General features: G+C 46.8%; 1 protein-coding gene across 2 annotated transcripts in view; it reads right to left on the bottom strand.

Moving 5' to 3' along the window:
* ACVR2B (activin A receptor type 2B) overlaps positions 1 to 27,613 on the bottom strand; it is a 411,235-nt gene that overhangs the window by 162,980 nt on the left and 220,642 nt on the right. For both annotated transcript variants that reach the window (XM_085632027.1, XM_085632026.1), the window contains exons 4-5: positions 19,407 to 19,561; positions 17,865 to 18,008 (exon numbers count right to left, since the gene is read on the bottom strand). In XM_085632027.1, coding sequence (XP_085488153.1) covers positions 17,865 to 18,008; positions 19,407 to 19,561 — 299 coding nt within the window. The remainder of the gene's footprint in view (positions 1 to 17,864; positions 18,009 to 19,406; positions 19,562 to 27,613) is intronic.

Genomic DNA, 27,613 nt, shown 5'->3' with positions numbered 1-27,613 from the left:
TGACAATAACTTAAACGTTAACTCAAATTAGGGAATGTGTGTAAATCTCAAAACGCAGCTTTAAGAAGATATAACCCTGGAAGAAACCAGATTTCCTAGAGTGCAAATAAGACTTCACCAGCATACTAGGCAGCACTGTCAAGGACTTCTGATTAACGTGATCGACATTAGATTCTCATCTGAGTCAATCATGGAGTTGCTGCAGACTTAAGCACTTGTGTCAAAGATAGCGAGTAATTTATGAATTATTATTTTAAATATGAGGAAGAAGAAAACACTGAAACCTACAACACACTGCCCTATAAAAAGCAAAACAACAATATATTGAAGTCCACTGAAAAACTCAAGTAGTTTGTGCCAGCAGAAGCAAAGTCTATACAAGTATATGCTCTGCAGTGTAATGACATGGCCGTAAGTACCTAGCACAGGAGTGGAAGAGCGTAAAACCAGTGACTGCAGAGCAGCTAGTCAGTATAGGTCAAAAGAGACATTAATGGTGAGTTAGTTTAGGTACATAATGCTGCCACTGATGGAAGTGGTGAAACTGCTAACCTGGTCACAAGCAACTGCACTGGTACACAAAGGCGGCCCCTCTCCTATTACACAACTCATTGCACTGGAGGGCCAGGGATTGCGTCACTGCAGTGAATACATGCTAAGCACACAGGCATCAATCTTGTCAACCGGGCAGTGCACAACCACCTCCCAGTGACCATGACCACGCAGCATACTCTATCATCCTGAGATCAACAGAAGACATGAAGTAACAAGAGGGACTACCAGCAATGGCACATATGTCCAACTGTGGCACAGGCTCCGGCACCTCAACCCATTACTGATCCTTACATTTGTAGCCTGCACTCTTTTTGACCAGTTAAATCACATAACATTATTTTCATTCTTTATAACAGACATTCCCAAAAAGCCACCAAACGCAATCACTATTACTAACTAAAGGGTAATCATCTTTGTCCCACCCATTGTTAAAAAAATGAGGGTATTCATCATAGATCTGAGCATAATTCACCTTACTCTCCATTTGGACAAAATTCTGCCAAGCTCAGACATGATGATACCACAGCAAAAAGGGAAACTATGTTTCCCTTTTTGGTAAACATGCAATAAAAATGCACCATTCATTTTTAAAAATTGCAAAAATCAGCAAATTAAGCATTTTGCATAATGTATGCTAGACTTCGAAAGGGCACTACCGCCAGAGAAACATGTGAGTGATCTGACCAGACCTCTTTCTGTACGTGGGGTTCAACTCACAATAAGTGCTCCTCAAAGCAGTATCTAACTTTGTGAATCACCATGCAAGAGCAAATGTGGAGGCTACCATCAACAGAATAGTGTCAAGCCTGGGAGACACCTGGCTTTCCACAGGGAAATTTAAAACAAACAAGAACGTGTGTACGTTCACCCTGTCCTATTTCAATGCTTTTAAGAGGGAAGACACTGTCATTGTGCATTTACATTTCTAGCATTATCAAACCTTCACCTGAGGCATTACAATGAACAGTGGTAGTCAAACATACTAGATGCTTGGTAAGATACTTAACTAAATGCGATTTGTGATTTGCCTTGTTTCATATTCTATTCAAATGCTAGATAATATACATAACCAAAATGTATACATATGGATTACACAATTCTGGTTCTGCTAGTATTTGCATTAAACCTACATAAGACATACTTACATCTCTGTAAGCATCTCTGCAATAACACACTATCCACTCATTTGTTGGTATTAAACCACTCCATGACGATAACAAGGTTCTCACTTTGCACTACTGAACTTGCATGTCTCTAAAACAAGCCTCGGGGTGCACCAAGCATAAGCAAATCTCCTAGTCTCAACCTTGATAGACTACTACCCTAGTTTACATATAAATATATCCTAAACGGCCAGTAGACAATGGGACACGTGTAAACGTTTGGGATTTAATTAAGTACAAAATTATGAGAACTGGAATGCCCACTACGATAGGGTACCACACTGGTATTGAAAATATTACTTGTAAGGAGGGTGCATCTTGTTGTGGGTATGGAGGTAGTAGAGACAGGGCGGGATCGGAGTTAATTTCAAATATACCAATCTGGGTATATGGAAGGGAGCACGCAGGCCTGTGCCGCTCATAGGATGAGTTGATGCGGCTATTTTCGAATGACTTCTTCTGGAGAAATGTTGGGGTATTATAACTACCCTGTTTATTTGCAACCCGGGAATGGTAGAAGAATCTGCAAAACCGATAAGCTTGCAAGAGCAGATCTTCGCTCCTCAAACTTCCCCGCCTTTGATTAAGGCAGTGATAGCAGCGGACAAGGCAGTGTGGACTCCAAGTAATATACTTCGGACGGTTGAGCTCGGTGCAGGCTAAAGGCTCAAGACGATACGTGAAAAGGAGCAAGTAGTGGTTTATGAATCTAGTCCAGTCTGTAACTCAAATAATGTGCTCTTCTTTCTTGTGCCTTCTTTTTCTTCTTGCGCCCCGAAGATCCAGGTTCAGTGTACAGAAAACGGCCCACGGCTGCAGCTCTTCCTCAGCTGCTGCTGGCTCTTAACTTAACAAAAGGTTTATTTTGCAGCAAAAGTGAAAAGCCAGCAGTGGAGGAAGAGCTACAGCCGTGGGCCCGACACATTATAAAATATTATTCATTTAGCATATTGAGCCATGTCAATACTTTGGAGACAAATATGTCATGATTATTAGAATCCCTAAAGTGGAAGTAATTACTTACCGGGACAGCCTTAATTAATCTGAGATGGAGGCCTGCTGCGCCACACGCTCCTTGCTTCTGTTGCCAGCTGATGATTGGCCTGCAGCTGCACAGTATGCTAGGTGGGCGCGGTTGAAAACAAGGCATTTTAGTCCGAATATGGGCCCACACTTGAAGATTCGCCACGGAGGGATGGGGCGGGCTATTAATACATTTTGTAATCGTTCATTGGTAGCGCATGAACGAATGTAAAATGGGGTGTGACAGTGACGGTGACCTACGCTGAGGCAGGGATCCAGGCAGTTTCACTTTCTGGCAGTAATTGTGTGGCTTGTAAAAAGGCGTAATTGAAATATTTCCAGCACGCAGTCACGTTTGAGATCAGCTCTTTACCGGGGAGGCTGGGATCCTACTCTTAACTTAATGAACAGAGTGCAGCCAACGTTTACTCATATTGCTTGTAGAGACTAGAGTGTAGACTCTGCCCTGACAAATAAGTGCCGGTGTTAAGCACCTGAAAGCTCCGGCAAAAATTAAGCACTGGATCGAGGAGTGAAGAGTCAAGAAATGAGTATTTTTGAGGTCATAGTAGTAGAATGAGGTTTGGGAGTCACCATACAGTGGAGGTATAGGATATATTAAGAGGGGTATAGGGTGAAGCATGGTAGTGACAGACTCCATTTTTTTCGTTTTTTTACAGTAGGAGTAAAGTAATAAATAGGTAGACATGTATAAAGAAGGTAATATATAAATTGTGTTTAATAAACTCAGACTTTCAAGTGTTGCTGTATTTTAAGCTAATTTATTTGTGTTTTTTTATTTGGTTTATTTTCTTTTTTATTAAATATATTTTCCGTAATTTAATAGTGCAATTGTAGATGAATAGTTATGGTAAAATGTACATATTGTGCAAAATAAACAAACCATAAGTATCTAATCAAATAATGTATATGGAAGCTATGTAGTGACCTTTACAAGTTAAGCACATAGTATAATATATATAAATATATACACACACACACATTAGCCATAAGTAATAGATGTACATTTGTTAAGCAGACCTAAAGAATATCTACATATTTAAAAACAATTATACATATTTATACAAAGAAATACACATCTAGATACATATAATCAAATTAAATGCTTATATTTACACAGGGATATGCTGTACATTTGTGTTTGAATATGGCGGTTATGTAGCCAACTCTTGAGTAGTCTCCTGAAGATAAGATAGTTATCCATGGATTTTATGTTTGGGGGTAACGAGTTCCAAGGTTTGGCTGCTTGAACAGAGAATGTTTTTTTTCTTGTATGGTGGGATTTTGAGGCTAGATGCCAATCCGGCGTGGTGGTTACTTTCTTGAGTGTATTTGGTGATTTTATTCCTGAAGAAAATGGGTCCTGTTCCATGTATTGCTTTGTGGGGGACACAAAGCAGCTTGAATGTGGATCTTCTGGCAACCGGTAACCAATGTAGGGTCCTCAAAGTAGGGGAGATGTGGCCTTTTGGCTTTAGATGTAGGAGTAATCTGGCTGCATAGTTCTGAATCTATTGAAGTCTTTTCATAGTTGATAAAGAATATTTGTGGTAGAGGCCATTGGTGAAATCAAGTTTAGACAGTACAAGAGAGACAGTAGCCTGGACATTATGTGGCAATCCAAAGTGGGGGAAGATGCCTCGTACAGTTTTCATAGAAGTGGAGTTTGATATTGCTAATTTGTCCACTTGGGCATCATTGAAAGCTTGAAGTCTATGGTAATTCCAAGATATCTTACTTCCTTAAGTACTTTAGGAGGTGGTCCCAGATCATCAGGAAGGTAGCAAGTGGGTCATAATTATTCAAATCACCACATGTGAGTATTTCCGTTTTGGAAGCATTTGAGATGGCTCCATATCATCCACTGATCAACAGGTCTGAGGCAATTGAAAAATTATGAGTTCCCAATGTCTTTAGCATTTCCAGTTTACGGAGTATTTGCGTGTCCCCTGCATAGTTATTGCATGCGAGTTGAAATTAATTGATCATAGCTGGTAATGACTGAAAAGCATGGGTGAGGTGATAGAGCCTTGAGGGACCCCTTCTTTTAAGAAGTACAGTTTGGATGAGAAAGGATGACATTTTTTCCTGTTTTAAAGGTAGGATGTGATCCAGTCAATCCTGTTTGGAAGTCGTAAAGTATGGAGTGATCTTCAATGAATTGACACATTTGGAGAATGCTGCTCTTACTATTAGTTTTTCCCGGAGAGGTCCATTTGTAATCTGTCTGTAGTTGTCGTGGTGAAGCAGGACCAGATTAGTTTTCTTTAATAAATGGGCGTATGTATGCTCTTTTTAGGTCTACTGGAAAGATTCCCTTAGCTAAGGAATTTTCAAGTATTCTTCAAACTGGTGTGGCAGCAGAGGTAGTTAAAAAAATGTTCTTGAAGATTTGTGGAGGACAAAGGTCAGAAGGGCTGCCGGCAGGCCTGCCTGCTTTGACCAGTTCCATAAATTTACTTTGTGATATTAGTTTGAAGAAATGAAAAGGCTCCATAAGCCTACTCTTGAAGGGGATTTTCGAAAATGGGTTGGTGCTGGTGATTTTCCTTTGTTTTAAATAGGAGTCCCAATGTCTCTGCTTTGGTTGTTTAATGATTTGCTAGCTTGTCCAGGAGTTCTTGAAAAATGGGAAGAATTATTTCTATGCATTTAGATTTACTAAACTGTGAGAAATTTATAAAATTATTTGCACATTTAGCAACCAGCACAAAAACATACAGTGTACACACACACACGTCACAATGTGTGTGCTTAAACACTGCGAACACACATCCACCCGTATGGGTGAACTACAATGTTGCACTAACACACACAACCCAAATGGGAAAACACACGGGGTGATGGGAGGCCCTCTACACTCCTCACACTGCACAGTTCGTTTTCCTCCTTACTCAACAGCAGTGTATCCACATTGATCGCATGGCATTCAGTAAGTGTATATCAGCGTCTCTCTGGAAAATGCAGGGGCAGAGTTGTGTTTCTGCAACCACCCTGGAGTCCCACTGTCAACAGGGGCATAGTGCCCACAACTGAAGAAATACCACCCCACACACCACCCCGACAGCCTTCAATAGGAAGCAATGCTTTTCTTGGGGAAGAGCTCAGGATTTTCTCAGCCAGCCTGGGCATAGAGTCCAGTTTTCCAATTGCTGGTCTTCATGCATTTTCCATGGTGATGGGATCTGTAAACCAGACACTGATTGGCTGAGTGCTAGTATGCCAGAGCTCTGTCCCTTCTAAGGGTAAACGAATGCCTAGCTGCCTGCCGGACAAACTGGGCATTAAGACATCTTGTCTACAATGTATATTCATAGGGCTCAGGCTTTCAATGATACAAATACCCAGCACATGATATACAGATAGCCCACCATCTGAATAAGGCGGCTTGGGATTTTTTTTGTATAATTTGCTTCAAATTTTGAAAATAAAAGAGTGATATATGGGTCTCGAATGCCAGTTATTGGGGGCCCCTAACCAGCACTGTTATACAGAAGGACAAAGCGTAACCATCAATGACAATTGGTTCAAAAGTCTCTGAATCTAAATTATATAACTACTTACAAAAGTAACTGTTGTAATTGTTATAATCACATTGTTTAGAAGTAAAGGTCAGATGCATTTGTCATCACAATTTGAGCATGGAACTTGTACACTCTCAATAACTATTGTTTTGTTACCTATTCACCCAAGAAATACTGAAATTCATGATTCAGGTTGATACCACGGAAATGCTCTAACCGGCCAATCTCCTCTGATGTTGCTTTACATAGCTTACGAACCTTCTGGGGTTAGCAGGATCCAGTTTTAAAACATGAAAAAATGATTTCAAATCCATCTCATAAGGACATTGCTCTATACAGTGAACTGCCAGGGAGTATTTCGGATTAAAATTTTGGATTGCCTAATATGCTCCTGTAGTCTTCTTTTAATAGCATTTTAGCGCTCTACAACTAGATGGTGTGAGAAAGTGCCATCTTTCTTGCATGGTATGCCCCCACTTTCTGCTGAATGTACTTTGACTGAGTGTACCCTGGACTCCTGCCAATCAGGTGCCCAGGGCCTATGTTCCTTCCCTAAAAACACAAAACACAAATTGGCAAACCCTGGCCACATGTCAGTCCCTGGTAAATGGTACCCTAGGTACCCAGGGTCTTGTGACCAGGGAAGGCCTCTAAGGGCTGCAGCACTCATTGTGCCACCCTTAGAGGCCCTGTACCCTTACCTACACACACTGCCCTTGCAGGCTGTGTGTCTGGGCGCAAGACAAAACAAAGTCGACATGGCACACATCCCTGTGTGCCATGCCCATCACCTACACTGCCCTGGCATACATCAGCCACCCCTTTAGCTGGGTGCCCTATGCCAATTGTGTGGGCGCAGGAGCGCTGTGCCCCTACAGTACCCAGGTCCATTCCTGGGCACTGTAAGTGCAGTGCTGCCATTTAAGAGTACATGGTGCTGAGAGCTCGTCAAACACGAACTTCACAGCACCATAATGGCAACACTGAAGACTGAGAAGTTTGGTATCAAACTTCTGAGCACATTAAACCCACACTGATGCCAGTGTGGGATTTAATGTACCAAGCACTCCAGAGGGCATCTTAGAGATGCCCCCTAACACCTAACCTACAATCCACGTCTGTCCTGAGGCTGCCTAGGCTGCCACACAGCAGACATATTGCTGGACCCCTGGGTAGGAGAGCCCCTGCTCTCCTGGGCCTGCAACAATGCACAGCCTGGGCGAGGTGCTAAATCTCTTCCCCCAGGATGGGCAAGGGGAAGCTTCAAAGGCATGCCGCCTCTGTGAGCTTCCCCAGGCCACTGCAACCCCCCACACTGGCGGGACGCTTGGCCGGAAACCCCAAATAAGGACAGGGGATGTGCCAGCCTGCCAACCCCACCCCTGAGGTGGGGGAGGCGGGGTGAAGCACATCTCCGGGCTCTCGCCATCTTGAAGATGGGAAGCCCTACCCTATCAGGACTAGGCTACTGCCCCCCTCCCACAGATGGCAGGATAGGGGGTGTACCCACCCCAGGACAGGGACCCATTGGACCCTGCCCTTCACCTACCTGTAACGCCTCTAAATCTGGTCTTTAGGAGCACCCTGAAACTTCCTTCCCCAGATTCCAAAATCCGAAGAAGAGCTAGAAGAAAGAAGGCCTGCCCTGCAGCTGCTAAGGAGAGGAAGACACCAACTGCTTTGGCCCCAGCCCTACCGGCCTGTCGACCCTCGAACCTGCTCCAACCCGGCATCTCTTGTGGGCAGCAACCTCACAAACATCGGAGGACCTGGCTACCTCTTGACTCTAAAGCCCTGGGACTCCCATGAGTAGAGGCTCTACTTAAAATCTAATTCTACTCCCTGGCAGCAGCCCGGAACCGCGAACCCAGCACACTCTGCACCAGCCAAGCCTGGCCTGTGCCGGAGTGAATAAAGACCACGAGGACGACCCCACAGTGACTGTGACCCCGAGTCCGGCACCCAAGGACCTCCCTCGACACTCCTGAAGAAGCCTCAGAACAAGGTGCCCCCCAACCGCGATCAACAGAGGTTGAGATTTCCCGACACCAAAAGGCACCCCTGCACCCGGCCGCCCCGCGGCCCCCTGTGCCCAATCCCGGGGTACCTACCTATCCTCCAACTACCCAACTTACCTCTCTAAGTGGCGGTGGCACCTGAAGAATCCTCGTCCCCGAGCTTGCAGTCTTTTTCTAAACTGGAGATTTGCCGTTGAAATCAATTGAGCGCCTGAAGGCTCAAAAGCACCCTGCACCCAGCCGCCCGAGTGGCCCTGGCAGTGCAACCTCTACACCTATCTACTTCCCCACTTGCCCTGAGCAAGTGACCAGGAGCCCAGCTCCCACAGCCGCGTGGCCTGCTAGTCAGCAGCCACCAACCAAGGCCCCCCTATCTCTCATAGGGTAACACTGGGCCTAACTCTCTCTGCACCCGGCCGCACTTGTGCCGCTGAGGGTGAACCAACTGTACCTATCTGACCCTGGGAGACCCCTGAGTCTATGCCCAGAACCTTAACTCTGCCAGTCGAGTACTTACCTTTAAACCGATAACTCAATTTTCTCCATAGGGTAACATTGACTGGCTTTTTCCTGAAATTTCTTCTAAGTGTGGACTTTTCAAATCTTAAAATATTCACCAAAAATCAGCCGAGTAACGAAAACACTCACCTGCTCTTAGGTGAGCTCCCAGTGCTGGATCTTGGTGCCCAGCACTGACTCTGAAAAATACTTACAACTGTACTTACCAGTAATCAAATTTTCTCCCATAGGAAATCATTGACTTTTTCTGTGAAAATTTCTTCTAAGAGTCAATTTCTGCAAACTTTAAATATTCTTTAAAAATCGTATATTATCTGAAAACGTAATTACTTACCTGTTTTGTATAAAGGTCCCAGTACTGAGTCTAGGCACCCAGTACTGGATTACAAAAGTAACGATAACATACTATACCTGCAACTTGAATTTTCTGCCATAGGGAATCATTGTCTGTTTTCTATGAAATATTTTCTAAGTGTCAACTTTTAAAATAGCAAAATGTGGTCTAAAAATCATAACATCAATTATGTCGACTTTTATCACTTGATACCAAGTACTGACCCAGGACTGAATCTAGGATCCAGTCCTGGAACTCCAAAAGTAATCCTAAAAGTAATCTGTGGCAAATAACTTGAAACTTCCATTGAACTCAATGCATTATTGTGTTTAGAATTGTGTTACCTATTGCAACCACTTGTAATTTTCTACAAAAGTCAATTGCATATTGCAAAAGTATTTATATAAAGCATCTCATTCTGAGAAAGGAGTAGTTTCTTTTCTGTAACTCCAGTTCTGTAGTAGGGGTATCTCTGTTATAGTCTGTAGTAGGGGATCTCTGTGTATAGTCATAATCTAGTGAATAGAATGGCAAGCCCATCCCCACACAACAAAAGCGGTGGAGAACACACAAGACACGACCACTACTGTGCGAACAAATTTCGCAGCGAAGCCTGCCCAACCTGAGCATCTGCCCTGGCATCCGTGTCCAGACAGTAATGCGCAGCAAAGGTATGGACCGAATTCCAAGTGGCCGCCTTACAGATTTCCGCAATCGGAACATTACGCAGCAAAGCCGTCGTGGCAGCTTTGCCCCTGGTGGAATGAGCCTTAGGTTTACCCCCTAAGGTCTTATTAGCCTTTTGATAACAACTGTATGCAGGACACAATCCACCGAGAGATGGACTGCTTAGAGGTCGCAAGACCAGTCCTGACTGAGCCATAATTAACAAACAATTGGTCAGACCTACGAATATCCTTGGTCTTATCCAGATAAAATCTCAACACCCTCCGGACATCCAGGGAATGGAGAGCCCTTTCCGCTGGTGAAGAGGGATTCTGAAAGAACGTAGGTAAAGTTATGGTCTGATTGACATGAAAGTCAGAGATAACCTTAGGAAGGAACTTAGGGTGAGTACGCATCACAACCTTAGCAGCATGAAACACAGTATAAGGTTCTTGACAACATAATGCCTGAAGTTCACTCACCCTGCGGGCCGATGTAATGGCCACTAGGAACGCCGCCTTCCAGGATAGGTGCTGCAATGAAGCCTTGTGAATAGGTTCAAAAGGCTCTCTCATCAGTCTGGACAGCACCACATTCAAGTCCCAAGAAGGCGAGGGAAGTCTGACAGGAGGAAACACCTTCTTCAAGCCTTCCAAAAAATCCTTGACCACAGGAATCTGAAAGAAGGACGTCTGTGAAGGGCACTTCCTGTAAGCAGTCAAAGCAGCCAGATGAACCTTAATGGAATGGAAATTAAGGCCAGACTGCGCCAGATGCAAAAGGTATGGAAGGATGACATCTTCCTTACATGTTGTCGGATCAAAGCTCTTGGACTTACACCAGATACAGAACCTCTTCCACTTGTAAGCATAGGATGTCCTAGTGGAAGGTCGCTTAGACTCCTTCAGAATGTCCATACAATCGTCTGGTAGATTCAGATGACCATATTGCACTATTTCAGGAGCCATGCCGCCAAACTCAAAGACGAGAGGTTGGGGTGCACCATCTGCCCCCCGAACTTCGTGAGAAGGTCCGGCCTGCACGGCAATCGCATATGAGGAAGGAGAGACCGGTGAAGAAGGTCCGTGAACCACCACTGCCTGGGCCACTCCGGGGCGATCAGGATCATCCGCGCCCTGGACTGGGACAGCTTGATGAGCACCGCCGGAATCAGGGGAATGGGTGGAAAAGCGTACAGAAAGCTGTTCGACCAATCGATCCATAGCGCATTCCCCAGCGTCCCCCGCTGGTAGTACCTGGATGCGAAGTCTCGGCATTTGCTGTTTTCGGCGGTGGCGAACAGATCTACGTCTGGAGTCCCCCACCTTGCGAAGACTTCTCCTAGTACTTCGTCGTTTATGACCCATTCGTGGTGTTCCTGAATCAGCCTGCTCAAGGCGTCCGCCTGAGCATTCTGCACCCCTGGCAGATGCGTGGCCGTAATCGTCAGTCCTCGGGCCAGCAGCCAGCGCCAGATCGCCTGCGCCTCCTGCGACAGAGTGCGCGATCTCGACCCCCCTGCTTGTTGAGGTAATACATCGTGGTTGTATTGTCCGTCTGTATCAGCAGCGAGTTGGTCTGGAAGGACGGAAGGAAAGCCTTCAGTGCCAGGAAGACAGCTCTGAGTTCCAGGAAATTGATGTGGTACGTCGATTCCAAAGGAGACCACTTCCCTTGAATCTGCAGGTCCCCGGAATGCGCACCCCAGCCCTGGAGAGAAGCATCCGTCACCACATTCGTCGTGGGAATGTCCTTGTGGAAGGGAACCCCCTCGAGGAGGTTTTCCGCCGAACACCACCACTTCAGAGACTGACGAGCATGTAGAGACAGTCGGATCTTGTCGTCCCAAGAGCCTGTCCTCTGATCCCACTGATCTTCCAAGCACTCCTGCAGTGGTCGCATGTGTAGACGTGCGTGCGGAGTGAGGAAGATACAGGAGGCCATCGATCCCAGTAGAGACGACACCTTCCTCACAGTCGTCGATGGAGCAGTCCTGAGCCTTCCGAAGGAGTGATAACCGTCTCTCCTCCGAAGGAGACACGCTTGCTGAGCGCGTATCTATGGAGGCCCCCAGGTACTGTATGCACTGTACCGGAGACGGGACCGATTTGGACATGTTGACGTGTAACCCCAGCTTGTTCAAGAGCTCGCACGTCCATCGGAAGTGTTCTTGCGCTTCCTCGAAGGATGACGCCTTGATCAGCCAATCGTCCAGATACGGGTAGACAAACACCTTGTTCCTCCGCAGGTGAGCCGCCACCACCGCCATGCACTTCGAAAAAGTCCTGGGAGCAGACTTTAGCCCGAATGGCAGTACTGTGTATTGATAGTGATTGGCGCCGACTTGGAATCGCAGGAACTTCCTGTGCTTCCGTGCTATGGGCACATGGAAGTACGCATCCTGTAGATCTATGGCACAGAGCCAGTCTCCCCGTTGCAGCTGAGGGTAAATCTGGTGCAACGATAGCATGCGAAACTTCTCTCTGCGAATCCACTTGTTTGCTTGTCGCAAATCCAGAATGGGCCTGAACTCGTTCTTGTCCTTCTTGCGAACGAGGAAGACCCAAGAGTACAGACCTCTTCCCCTTTGAGACAAAGGTACTTCTTCTACCGCCTTTTTTCTCAACAAGATGTCTGCCTCCGCCTGGAGCTCCCTCAGCTGGAAGCGAGAGCTGACCGGCGGAATCGCTGGAGGCGGGCTGATGAACCGAAGACTGTATCCATTGCAAACAATATTCAGCACCCACTTGTCCGGAGTAATTTTTCTCCACTCTGCCGGAAAAAATTGAATGCTTCCCCCCACTGGAGTGGGTAACGGTTGAGGGGGAAGTAACAGCTCAGGGCCGAGACCCGGCCAGGCCCTTGTTTGTGGTAGTAGCCTGCTGGCCTCCTCTACCCCTCTGGCGCTTCTGGAAGGGCTTGCGGAACTGCTGCTGTTGTGGCTGCTGCTGTCCCGAGTCCTGCCCACGCCCTCGGCCCGACGACCCGAACCTCCTCTGGAACGGTCGTTTCTTTTTCTCGGCCTTCTCTAACCCGACGGCCGTCAGGGTTTCCGCCTCAGCCTTCATGCAGGCCATTTCATCGTCCGCATGCTTCCCGAACAGGGTTTCCCCCGAGAAGGGCAGGTTGGCCACTCTTTGCTGCGCCTCCGGCTTGAGGGACGTCAGGCGCAACCAGGAATGGCGCCGCTGGTGGACGCCATGACAGTAGGCGTGGGCGGCCAATAGCGATACATCCGCCGCTGCGCTGATCGTTTGGTTAGAAACCAGCATGCCTTCGCGCACCGTCTCCAAGAAGTCCTCCTTCTTGTCTCGTGGCAGGAGGTCCGCATATTGCTGCAGGGATTCCCACAGGGCCCAGTCGTAACGGCCCAACAACGCCCCTGCACTCGCCGCCTTCATCGTGGTGGCGGCGGTACCACACACCTTCCTGCCCGCAGAGTCCAGCCAGCGGCTTTCCTTGTCCGGTGGAACCGTGGAGGTCGCATGTTGTTTCCTCGCCGCCGTCACGATAACCGAATCCGGCTTCGGGTCCTCTCTCAAAAAGGACGGATCCGACTCCGGGGCCCTATACTTCTTCATGAGCCTGGACGGAGCGGCCTTCGCCGTTGCGGGAGTGAGGAACAGTTCCAAGGCTGGTTCCACCAGTCCAGGCACGAGAGGCAGGAGGGGGCGAGACAAGTGTCTTTTATGAAGCGTCTCAAATATCACGGACGTCGTGGGTGTTGGAACCGTCACCGTGATATTTAGCTTCGCAGCCCCTCGCAACAGCACCTCCTGGAACGAGACCAAGTCGTCCACCGGCGACACCCTAGTCCCCGGGGAGTCCGACAGCGTCGGGGAAAGGTCCCTGTCCGAGGAGCGCGACCTGGACCTATACCTCCTGCGGCGTCGTCTTGAGTCTGACGAGGATCGCCCTCGGCTCCGCGATCGTCGCCTCCTGTGAGAGCGGGAGCGCGACCTCTTCGGCTTAGGCCTGTCCGCCGGTCTCGCTGGTCCAGGCGACCGTGGGCGTCGTGGCTTCGGGGTCCCCTGCGGCGGAGTCGGGTACCGTGGAAGGGAAACCGACCTCGGGGGGACCGGCGGCGGCCCCGCAGGAGTGCGTGGCAGCAACAGAGGCTGGGGTGGCGGAGACAGCGTCCGCGGCCGCGGAGGAGGAGGTGGAGACGGTGGTGGAGGAGGCGACGGAGGCATCCGAGGCGGGGTATACACCACCGAGTACACCGATCCCGGCGACTCTCTCTTCCTCGACGGCGACCTCCGCCTCGACGGCGACCTCCGCCTCGACGGCGACCTCCGCCTCGACGGCGACCTCCGCCTCGACGGCGACCTCCGCCTCGACGGCGACCTCCGCCTCGACGGCGACCTCCGCCTCGACGGCGACCTCCGCCTCGACGGCGACCTCCGCCTCGACGGCGACCTCCGCCTCGACGGCGACCTCCGCCTCGACGGCGACCTCCGCCTCGACGGCGACCTCCGCCTCGACGGCGACCTCCGCCTCGACGGCGATCTCCTTCTCTTCATCGACGGCGAGCTGCGATCCCTCGACGCCGAACGCCGACGCCGGGTCTTCACTCGACGTTGACCGCTGGACGAAGCCGAAGACGGCGTCGTCGCCGACGACGCCGATGTAGTCGACGGCGGCCTATTCAGGTCCCTCGACGGCGATCGTCGACGCCGCTTCTCCCCAGAGCCCTGGGGAGACGGCGAACAGACGGTGGTCATCCTCCTCGACGAGCGGGAGCGCTTACTGGTCTTCCTGCCCCTGGGGAGCCCCCCAGAGGCCTCAGTATGGGCCAAATCAGCCCCTCCAGACCCACCTGGTGCCTTCAGTCTTCGCTCCTCCAGAGCTTGAAGCCTGCTCTTCATCCTGTCCGTCAGGGTCCTGGCTGAAAACGAGTGGCAGATGGTACAGCTTTCAGGCACGTGGGACTGGGGAAGGCAAGCTATGCACACCTCGTGTGGGTCAGTTTTAGCCTTCTTTCGACCACATTCCGGGCACTTGTCGAACAAGCCAGGCATGTTGACAGTACCAGCTACTAAACACAAGAAAAAGTGACAAAAATTGCCAAAATCTCAATGAAAACCTTGAAAAAGGGAGAGCTCAATGCTCCAGGGTCCTGCTAGCAGGAGCCGGAAAAAAGATCTGAAAGTAAATGGGACCTGCTGGGCATTCTGGGATACTGGGGAAAGTTCTGGAAAGTTTTCTTAAAGGCACAGTATCCTGTTCCAAGCCACATAATGGCAGCCTATGGGGCTTGTCTGTCCACTCCTTCCTCTCTATCATTCCAGAGGCTTTTGCTGGTAGAGGCAGGGTTTTTTCCTATGTGGAGAAAAACTAGACAGGCAGTGCTGTTTGTGGATATTGGTGGAATTCTAGTTGAAGTACTGGACAGTGTAGCCTGTGGGTATAGGCTGCATTATCTGTCTTTAAATTAAATTCTCTCTTAAAGGTGTATGCAGGTCTGCATGATTTGTCACCTTTTAGAGATTATTTTTTATTGCTCCGGGGTCCACGCACATGGGCGGGACTATTCACTAGATTATGACTATACACAGAGATCCCCTACTACAGAAGTATATTTTAATACCTATTGTTGGTTCTAAAATAAAACAAGCATATATTTTTTATATATAAACCATTACCCTAGAGTTCAGTTATTGAGTGTGTGAGACCATTTGCTGGCAGAGTGTGCAACAAATGCTTTACACTGTCCTCTGATACTGCCTTACTGCTCGACCAAGCTACCACTCTAGAGTAAGGTTATATCTAACTTTAGCCTCTGCCAAACCTCTGGGGACTGTGGACTCTGTACACCCTGTACCTATTTGGGAACGGTATATACAGAGCCACTTTCTCACAGATGGTCAATGCATTTAACAGTATACACACTACACACCGTCTGGACATTCCTAAATGCAATGACTTACTTTTGCTTGTGTGTGTTGTGCAAAGAGTCATTCATATAACTTGCGTTTGCAAACACGAAACTTTGTTTTCACCATACTTTCATAATGTTTGCTTTTCCACAAGTGTTAAATCAATCACCTTCATAAAAGGTGAGTGGAAGGTAAAGGTTGACGATGGTTCTATACAATTTATTTACAACCTGCTGGGGATATTAAGTGTACTATTAACAAATACTGTGCATCTGTCCAGTCTTATTACCATGGCGTAGAAGGTATCTTCAATTCAAATGGCATTAGGACCAGCCAACAACCGCCACTGTTCTGTATGAAAGCGTCTCCGTCACAACATATGGCCTGCTTTGCTAAATTTCTCCACAGTCAATTAGTCATTAAACCAGACACAGATCTTGAGGAAACCTAACCGACTATGGAATACGTTTAAAGGCTATTTTAAGAAGCTCTGACCATTGGGAAAGCCCCTTCATGGAAGTTGGCTAATAAAGCTGTACTGTGTCTTACCCAGTTGGGAGCTCAAGGAGTGAATAGGATCACTGGATAAATTGTACGCAAATTTGCACAAACTGGTTAACCACGGCCGATTGGCCCGATGACCGGAGAAGACCTCCAAACCTGCTGTGCTGATAAGTACTCTCTCCCTGACACTTTTTGAATAGTTTTTAGTTGTTGTGACTAATGGGTGGGATGTTTTCAAATTGAAGTTTTACACTGCACTAGTCTGGACTGGTTTTTTTGAAGTCAATCTTGCGAATGTGCATAAATCGGCAGGTTATTGCCGATTAATCTGGCAAGAGAGGTTGTTTGATCTTCTGTATTGATAAGCACTTTTTCCACTTTTAATGTTTTATTTAATATAGTTTTAGCTTCTGAAATTCAAGGGAGAGATGTTTTCAGATTTAACGTTATGCTTCCCTAGTCTGTATTGTCTTTTTCATGTTTGTTTTTAATTATGGAGGTTAACAGATGAAAGCAATCCGATTTCGGATTAGCACTCTGAAATCACCGTTGAATGTATTTTAGCCTTTAGCTGTGTAAAATAGTTTTCATCGATGTCATGCACTTTACAATTCTAGTTCTTAATTGGTTTTATGGTTGCAACCAACGTCTGGGTGACTCGACGTAAATGGTCACCCTTTCTTCTATTTTAGAATAGCAATGGTTTTTTTTAACTGCGCAAATAATGATTTGATTTGTGTACCAAGACCAGTGACCCAGCACGATGCACTTCCCGTACCTACACTAGTAGTTGTACCGTCATGCTACTCTTCACACTGGAAGCCTATCAATGGTTCACAATAGAAAAGCATTCACAGCAAATCGGGGGTGTGGATATATATATATATATATATATATATATATATATATATATATATATATATATATATATATATATATATATATATATATATATATATATATATATATATATATATATATATATATATATATATATATATATATATATATATATATATATATATATATATATATATATATATATATATATATATATATATATATATATATATATATATATATATATATATATATATATATATATATACACACACATATATATATATACACACACACACACACACACACACATACACTGCCCATGGCCTTGATAAGGCCACCCAACTCTTTTGTAATCAGGACAACATTTGTGCCAACTTTCAATTATTTCTCGAATTTGGGAAATGAAAAGACCCCACAAAGAACTGAATGCCACCTTGACAAAGTTTTCCATTGAACCTATCAAGAAACATGAATCAGATGAATTGTGAGCAGCTCTGCTGTTAAATTTGAATGTAGAGACCATCCAGAGTAGGGTCTTAGTAAATACACTTGTCAGGCGCAGGGTATATGGGTTATGCACCAAAACTAGTAACAATCCTTAGCATCGGTCTACAGCAAATAACTTGTAATCACTTTAACCTGAGGAAGGGATATTCATTGTTTAAATGCCATTCTGCTCGCTTCTTTCTATTTGACAACACACTGCCCATGTCGTACTCGGCATTTCCTTAGCCATATCATCATAGAGTTAAAAGAAAGAAGTCAAACATATTACAAATACTGCCCGCTGAGAAAGTAAACATCAGTTTACTAACCTGTATCGGGAAGACTTTCACAGCTACATATTCATTCATTAGCTGCGCTTTCCAGACACAGCCAAACCGCCCCCTGGCTTTTATCTCTAGTAACTGCAGGGGCTTAAGGCCAACTATAGGGGAAGGTGGTGGTAGCCCTGGGTCCTAGGGAAAAGAAGGAAACGAAAGTTAAGAGAAAATAAATCACAAGATTTAGAGGGGGGAAAACACCCAATTTAACTCAAGGAGCACAAGAGCAATGTATCTCTTTTCAACCAGACAGAAATTAAAAAATATTAACAGAGGAAAACGATATAGTTTAACTAATACATTTAACCTATTCATTTAAAGAAATCATACTTGAGTGGTGTAACTAATCAATACGCGTTGCCTTTAATCACTGGAATGAGAATGTTTGACTAAAAAAAATAAACACACTGGTTACACCCTAAAAACTAAGTATATCCTGATGAAAGACAATTGAAAAACAGTCATCCATATCTGCGACCTCCCAAGAATCATAACTGAAAACTGCCCCTCAACTTCTGGGGAAATAGACCAGTGATCAAGTTATGTTACCAGTATTTATACAAGTGTGACCCATGCCATAATGTATGACCACAACCAAAAACACTAATTGATCCCCATTTAGATTCATTCTATGCAAATGCATTTCACGTAGGCCACCACCAGAGAATCTGGAATGGATCTAGCTCCCGTGGACCAACGTTGGACACCTTTCAGTCAAATTGTGTGGCTACTAATAAGCTTGCAACAATACATGTTTATCTGCTAAAGGATAATGTGATCGGCAAAACGGAAGTTATGGAATTTGCACAGTAGCTGCTAAACATCGCCCTGAAAAACGAGCCATGGTTAAGTGCTGCATCTCATCAAGCATTTTGACCTTCCACCTGCCAATCGGGGAACCACGAGAGGAGCTCCCATAACAACAGCCTTTAGATTCAGCTCTTACTTTAGGTACTTATTCTAGCTAAAGTAGGTTATTTTGTTTATATTTTCCTAATAGGTCAGCGAGCCCTTTAAATGAAGTGTACCAACATTGTTTCAGGTATGTAAAAATCAACAGAAGATGTAAAAGGCTCATTTACAGGAAAAATAGCTGGCCCTCTACAATTCAGACACGTTAATGAAAAAATTGTGCAAATACTTGTTGGTGTGTTTGAATACTTAAAGATGTTGCATTTTTAACACCACTGTTTTGTGATAATTTTCATTGTGTTGCATCAATTCATAATTTCATATGCTCTCCTACTCCCACTAGGTGTCAGTATAAAACCAAGAAAGTACAACGAAACGGTCAACGGTAATTATCGTCTGTAAAGGAATATGTAGCGTGTGAATATATCTGCTCCTATTCTGTTGTACTAAGGCTGCTTTAAAAGGAATTGAAAAATAAAGATGAAATATTTTTTGCTAGGATTATCCCAGGGGATGGTTGTTTTCCAGGGCACGAGTCATTTGCCACCAAATCTCCAAGGTCAGACACACGACGCGTTCACATCCCGTGGCCATTTCCTGGAGGCCGCCATTGTGACTCACCTCGTTGATGTCCACGTGCCCATACGGCGGCTTGCGGTGGCGGTACATCCAGAAGGCCAGGAGAATCGTCATAGAAAGGCCCGTGATGGGCAGCAACGAATACACCAGGATGTTGAGAATGGACGGGGCAGCTTGCGGCTTTGGTCCAAACGCTTCTGAACAGTTGATGAAAATACACGAGGTGAGTACAAGATAAAACAGAACAAGCAGTTTCAAATTTTAAACCTGTAAAATTCAATTTGTTAAACGAATCTTTACGCACTGCTCCACACACCCAATGGTCAACAACCATTTCAAATCCAAAGGCATAACCTGCCCGACCCCAACCCAACCTGTCGCATTTTTTCTACCAACCATAGGAACATTCTCTTACATATTAAAGATCCAGGCTCCAATTTGAAATGGTAGATTTATTCAATAAACCCAGCAGAAGTGAGGAGGACAGTCTGGACACTCCTCTTCCAGCGTTGGTAAGTCTGCAAGTGATCTCACTGGATTCCATAGTTACAGAATGTACTAGTTGGAACCCAATGAGGTCACATTGCTACAAGAACACGAACACAAACACAACACTTCCCCTTCCTCACACAATTTGCAATACTCCTATAACAATAACATCTCAATAACACTGTGAATTAATTTGAATGTGATTACACGCTAATTCACGATGAACAAATATGTGTGATGTAATCCTTTAAATACAGAGGTTTAACACAAACTCGACCAGCTCTGGTCACAATTATTTTCAGGAATGGTACACTCTTTGGACGAGGCGCTTGTGTCAACACTCTCTTCCCCTTCTATAGCAGAAGACAGTTCAGGATCACAATAATGTACATTGTGGGTGGAATTTTCTGTAGTGCAAGGAGAGGAATCAAATTCAGAGGGACAATCTTCAATCCAATCATATTCAATGGGACGACTATTAGTCCCATTTATGCAAGAAAGATAAATATCACCTCTGAATTTGGCAATTCTGCTAGCATGCCACACCTTCCCATCGCTTAACAATGCAGAATTGCATAAAACTTTAATGACCTTTAAAGGAGACGAAAATTTACTTTCACCTTTACGTACAAGCCTTCCTTTTCTTACTTTGACAATATCATCCACGCAAAGATGTACTTTTTTTATATTATGCGTGCGATCAAAGAAAGGAACGCGTTACTTACCTGTAACTGCGGTTATCCAGTATTGGTATCTTTCATAGATTCACATGCCTGAATCATTCCCCGTCGTCGGGAATGGGAGTCACCGGTAAATAACAAAGTAATGTCCAGAAGACATAAGACAGTCATAGGCCTCAGAGGCCTTAGCTTAGTAAGCTATCATCGTCCTTATGTAAAAAGGACCAAATTTTGGCCAGAGCCAATCAGCTAACACCACCCTCTAGAACCTTCCTGGTAGGAGCTCTAGTCCCTCAGATTTTCGTGAGCACAGTGCTAAGCAGCTGTATACTGAGAGATCCGAGAGAGCCCTTCCAGGGGAGGCGGGTGGGTTGCATGTGAATCTATGAAAGATACCAATACTGGATAACCGCAGTTACAGGTAAGTAACGCGTTCCTTATCCAGTATTAGGGTATCTTTCATAGATTCACATGCCTGAATCAGAGTAGCAAGCAGTGAATAAAGCACATTTCGAAAGATATGGATAACATACAGGTATTAGATAACCACATCTATCCGAGATAAACAACAGTGCTACCGTAAAGCAATGAATAAGTAAAGCATACATTATAGTGCGAAATGTGCATAAACTGAGGATGGTGGGATGAAAGAAAGGGCTCACCTCTATTTAAAAAGATGACGTAGTACCGCTTGACCCACTGACGCATCCTTCATGATCTCCGCATCCAGGCAGTAATGCTTGGTGAAGGTATGCGGCGTCTTCCATGTGGCCGCTCTACAAATGTCCACAATGGGCACCCCAGCAAAAAGAGCCATGGAAGTAGACATGGCCCTTGTGGAGTGGGCACGGACCGTTGTTCTCAACGGACGTCCTGCCTGTTGGTGACAGAAAGAAATGGCCGAAGAAATCCAGCGGGAAATGCTCTGTTTTGTGAGCGGAAGCCCTCGTCGAGGTCTGCTGTAGGCTATGAATAGCTGATTTGATTTTCGAAAAGATTTCGTTCTCTCAATGTAAAATTTCAAGCAACGTTGAATGTCTAGTGAATGTAGAGTTTGTTCCGCCACTGTTTGTGGATTTGGGAAGAATGATTGTAAAACAATAGGTTCGTTGAGGTGGAAGTGAGATGGAACCTTGGGGATGAAAGCTGGATTTGTGCGGAGAAGGACTCTATCCTTTTTGAATTGCAGGAATGGGTCCTGGATAGAGAATGCTTGGAGCTCTCCCACTCACCTTGCCGAGGTAAGAGCTAGTAGAAGTGCCACCTTCCAGGAAACAAATTTAAGGTCAGCTCTGTGGATGGGCTCAAACGGGTGCTTCATTAGTTGAGCTAGAACTATGTTAAGGTGCCAGGCCGGTGGAACAGGCTTTACTGGAGGGAATGTGCGAAACAGTCCTTTCATGAATTGCTTGATGAGTCTATGAGACCATAAAGAGGGGCCGGAAGAAGATCTTCTGAAACGTGAGATTGCAGCTAGGTGAACTTTAATGGAGGCATGAGCAAGACCAGATTCTGCTAGATGTAAAAGGTAGGGTAAGACTTGTCCTGGGGTGGAAGAGAAAGGATGCAACTTATTCGTCTTACACCAGATACAGAATCTTTTCCACTTGAGTGAATAGGTCTTGTTGGTACTATCTGCTCGAGCCCGAGCTAGAATTCGCCTGCAGTCTGGAGGAATGTCTAGGCCCCGAAACTCTCTGAACTCAGGAGCCAAGCTGATAACCTGAGAGAGGCTAGATCCGGATGTTGAATCTGCTGATCGCTGAGCGTCAGAAGAGACGGAAACGTTTTCAGCCTGATCGGAGGTTCCTGGGAGAGGAGGTGAAGTTCCGAGAACCAGTGTTGGCGTGGCCAAGCTGGGGCTACCAATATCAAAGTGCAAGGCTCCGCCTTCATCTTCCGTAGTACCCAGGGGAAATGGCGGAAAGGCGTATGCAAAGACGTTGCACCATGCTATCGAAAAGGCATTCCCCAGGGATCCTGGTTGGGGATGCCAGCTTGCAAAGTATTGGCATTTGGCGTTGCGTTGGGTGGCGAATAGGTCCAGCTGAGGTGTGCCCCATTGGGCGAAGATATTGTTGAGGACCTGCTGATCCAGCTCCCACTCGTGGCACGCTGCCTGCCTCCTGCTTAGATAATCTGCCAACACATTGTGGGTGCCTGGAACATAATCTGCTCGGAGAGAGATGTTGTGGCGGAGCAGCCAGTTCCAGATTTTCTGCAATTCGTGCGAAAGTGTCAGTGAACGAGTCCCTCCCTGCTTGTTCAGGTAGTGCATTGTCGTGGTGTTGTCTGTCCGGACAAGCACTACTGAGTTCTTTATCCTCGGGAGGAAAGCCACTAGAGCTAGGTAGACTGCTCGGAGCTCTAAAAGGTTGATATGAAGCATTTTTTCCGAAAGGGACCACTTTCCGCTTATCTGTAGCTCCTGAAGGAAAGCTCCCCAGCCTTCTAAGGAAGCGTCCGTGGTGATTATATGAGGAGTAGCAGGAAGCAAGAAAGGCAAGCCTTGCGAAAGGTTCTTGGGGCAAACCCACCATTGCAGAGCCTGTTTGATCGCCGGGGTTACTTGGATGACGTCGTCGAAAGACCCTGTACACTGGATCCACTGGTTCGACAGAGCCTCTTGTAGGGGTCGCATCCGCAAGCGGCAATGTGGGATTAAAAGAATGCAGGAGGACATCATCCCGAGGAGGGATTTGAAGAGGCGCACCGAGAGTGTCTTTCTTGTCATTACCTGGAGTGCCAGAGATTGAAGTTTGTCCTGGCGTTCCTGTGACGGGAATGCTTTCCTGTGGATGGTGTCTAGTGTGGCTCCCAAAAATTGCATGCATTGGGATGGTTGCAGGACAGATTTGTCGTGGTTGAGAGTGAGCCCCAGTGACTCGAAGAGTGTCAGACAAGCGTTGGAAGAACTTATCACGCCTTCTTGTGATGGGGACTTGATAAGCCAGTCGTCTAAATACGGGAAGACTTGGTGGTGGAACCGGCGTAGGTACGCCGCCACTGGTGCTAGGCATTTGGTGAAAATGCGTGGCGCCGATTTGAGCCCAAATGGCAGAACCCGAAACTGGTAATGCCTGCCCGCCACCATGAAACGCAGGAACTTCTTGTGGTTGCGGTGTATTGGGACATGAAAATAGGCGTCTTGAAGGTCCACCGACACCATGTAGTCGTTTGCGTTGAGTAAATGCAAAACCTCCTGTATGGTAATCATTCGAAACGACTGTTTTTTCAGAAATTTGTTGAGATTTCTGAGGTCCAATATGGGTCTCCATTTCTTCTCTTTCTTTCGGATGAGAAAGAAATGGGAGTAGAACCCTCTCCCTCGTTGGCTGAGGGGAACTTTTTCTATAGCTCCCTTTAGAAGCATAATCTTTATTTCTTGGAGTAATGGGCGTAGGTTTTTGTGAGCCCTTTGGCGGGGAGGAGTTTGAGGAGGAATTTGTGTGAATTCCAGGGAATGGCCGAATTGTATTAATTGAAGGACCCATCGGTCCGTAGTTATCGTTTGCCAATTTTTGAGAAAATGGGAGATTTTTCCGCCAATCTTGTAGGGTGGAGACAAGTTTGAGCCCGGCTGCATCTGGAAGTCATTGCCGCCGCGCGGCACTTTTTTGTCTTCCTCCTCTGTTACGAAAGGAAGTTTTGTGGTAAGACGACTGTTGTCGCTGCTGAGATTGTGGACGGTACTGCTGGGAAGAGGAGAAAGAGGAACGCTGTTGAAAGTCTCCTCTGGAGGAAGTCTGGCCTCTTCCTCTTGACCCACGAAAGGAAGGGTTCCGAGATTGCAGAGACCCCAGGGCTCTGGCAGTGTCTGTATCTTTTTTGATACCTTGCAATGCCTCGTCAATAAGAGAACCGAATAGAAACTGGCCATCATAAGGCATGTCCAGGACTTTTGTCTGGACCTCCGGCCTGAAAGAAGTTGCCTTGAGCCAACCCTGGCGCCGGAGAGCAGCCGCACCAGCCAGCTGTCTAAAGCCTGTGGAAGCAATATCCATTGCACAGTCTATCAGTTCCGTGGCAGATCGCTCACCCTCCAACAGAATCTTCTTTGCCTCTTCTTTTAAGTCAGAAGGCAAATCCGCTAGATATGGGGCAATGTCCGCCCACATTTGTCGGTTGTACCGTCCCAATAGTGCAGTAGCGTTGGAGGCACGCACTGTCAAGGCTGACATAGAGGAGAAACGTTTCCCTATGTTATCCATACGTCGCCCTTCTTTATCCGGCGGAGCTGTCAACAGCGCAGCTGGGTTGTTTGACCTCCTCTGCGCAGCCTGAGTGATAACCGAGTCCGGCTTTGGATGGCCTGTAAGACAAACCGGAGCAGTGTCCGGAGCTTTATACTTCTTGTCCAGGCGTGGTAGAACCGGTGGCATTGATGAAGGGTTCTGCATTATCTTTATGCCCTGGTCCCAAATATAATCTATTATCGGAATTGCCCGGACGGTCTTCTTGAAGGGTTCCTTAAAGTCATATAAGAAACAGTCCTGTTGATGCGAAGGCATCGGGATCTGGAAGCGCTGGGCCGCCCTTTCAATGATGTTGTGGAAACCGCCGATGTCGTCGGGCGGTGAGTCGGCTGTGGTAGGGACAGGCGAAACAGGAGCCGGAAGGATGTAATCGTCCCATTCATCTTGTTGGGATTGAACGTCCTGGAGTTCTCCTTCCTCAGGTTCCTCCTCCTCCTCCTCCTCCTCGTCGTCCGTGGCGGGCCGAGGCGGAGGTGCCGTCCTCTCCAAACGCAGTGGAGGCGGTCGTGGCCGTGTAGCCTCCTCCTTGGAAGGCCCCGCAGGCATCGGTGGAGGTGCCGGAGTCGGAAAACGCTGCTTATAGTCCGTTATTAAGAGCTGAAGGTCTGTGACCAAGGTTGCCGGTAGACACACCATGGAAGGTGGAGGCGGCATGTATTCTCGATGAGGAACCTCCTCATAATCCTGGGGATTGTCTTCGTAATCCGAGACATCCTGGTACTTCACATGGAGTTGTGATGGACTAGTCGCCGCAGGAAAGAGACTAGCGTCGTCCGAATCCTCCTCTTCAAAGAGGCGAGTGGGAGGCAAGGTTGAGACCTTACTGGGCGAAGTGAGGGCCGGAGTCAATGCACGCTTGGTTATTTGTACATGCACAAATGTACTCTGGTCGTCCGTGTCCATACTCCTCAAGGGGCTCGATGGTATAGCTGTAACCGACGTTACAGGTATCAATGCAGTCGACGGGATCGTCGTCGGGGTCGTCGTCAACGACGAGGATGATGAAGACGGTCTCCTCGTCGACGATGACGTCGACGATGACGTCGACGACGGCGTCGTCGGTGATATTCTCGTCGACGGTGTCTTCGTCGTCGACGGTGTCTTCGTCGACGACGGTGTCTTCGTCGACGACGGAGTCTTCGTCGTTGATAGCTCCGTCGACGATGATGAAGCTCTCGTCGACGGTGTCGTCGTCGTCGACGCTCCCGTCGACAGCTTACTCGACGACGCCTTTTTTATGGCTAACGTCGACGGGATTGACTTGCCTGCCGTCGACGATGGAGTTGTCGTCGTCGAGGACATGGAATGGGATGTCATCGTCGATAGAGTCGTCGTCGACGATGTAACTGAAATCGCTGTCGAAGGAGATTTTCTCGTCGACGCTACTGTCGACATTGTTGTCGTCGACGAGGTGGCAATAGGCTTTTTGAAGGTGTGGGGCATCACCTTAGGAGACGAGCTCCCTGGAACAGGCGAATCCTGGACCTCTGAAGACTTTTTCTGCGTCTTCTTTTGAGGTGGCTGCGACGAAGGGCCCGGCGATGCCACCCTTGGTCTTTTAGATGAGGAGTGAGACGCAACTGAAGAACTCTCACTCTCCTCAGAGGCCACATCCTCCTTGTCCTTTAGCCTTTGCAGCCAGATTAAAAGGCGCCCCTCTCGGTCTTTCAAGGTCTTAGATGAGAAAGTCCGACATACCTTGCAGTCCTTAGAACTGTGACTGGGATAGAGACAATACAAGCAGTCCTTGTGTTGGTCGTCGATATGTAGCCTCTTTTTTCCACAAGAGGCGCAGGGCCTGAATAAACCCTTCTTAGGTGTATCAGCCATGCTGAAAATCCAGAATGTTGAGAAGAAATGCTGTCAAATCCAAAGAAATGAGCAGAGCTCAGTGGAGACTCCCTTAGCACGACGTGCGGTAGAAAATCTGAGGGACTAGAGCTCCTACCAGGAAGGTTCTAGAGGGTGGTGTTAGCTGATTGGCTCTGGCCAAAATTTGGTCCTTTTTACATAAGGACGTGGATAGCTTACTAAGCTAAGGCCTCTGAGGCCTATGACTGTCTTATGTCTTCTGGACATTACTTTGTTATTTACCGGTGACTCCCATTCCCGACGACGGGGAATGATTCAGGCATGTGAATCTATGAAAGATACCCTAATACTGGATAATCTTTGTTTCTGTTGATTATCTACCAGAGAATTCCTTACCTTGCTAGGCGACCAAACTACAGATCTGGTACTTTTTAACCAACCCATGTTATCTTTTGTACGTGGTAATCTACCTCTCATTTTTTTTTTTTTATTAAAACATGTTTTTTTATTGCAGCATTTTCAGCAAAATAACCATCGGGGCAACCGACACCCCCGTGCAATCTCCGATCACACCCCTCGGTTTTGCAATGCACACAGCCATTTAGCCCACATCCCGGGGGCCGGGCGGCATATATAGACAGTTAAGCAAAGTAACACTACTATCGCCTCATAGCGGCGCCCGGTCCATGCACCATGAGAGCCTCTGCTTTTCTGTCCAATCAGATTCTCTCCCCATCCAACTCGATATAACACTACCCTCCTACCTCAGGAACTCCCCCCCCCCCCCCCCCCGCCCACCCCACCCCCCAACTGCTGCTGATGTAGGCCCCCCAGTGGCGTGGTAATCTACCCCTCATCAATTCAAACATGGCATAACCTGAGGACTCACAACGAGTTACTCTATATGCATTTACAGTCTTCCTTAGTTCATCTACCCAGTCTAAATGATTACCGACAGATAGTTCAATAACACCTTTGATTACTCTGTGAAAGCGCTCCACACAACCATTTC

Source organism: Triturus cristatus, chromosome 10, assembly GCF_964204655.1.
Source record: "Triturus cristatus chromosome 10, aTriCri1.1, whole genome shotgun sequence".
Lineage (NCBI taxonomy): Eukaryota > Metazoa > Chordata > Amphibia > Caudata > Salamandridae > Triturus > Triturus cristatus.
Note: the sequence above shows the minus strand (reverse complement) of the source record. Positions and strands in the feature narration are given on the sequence as shown.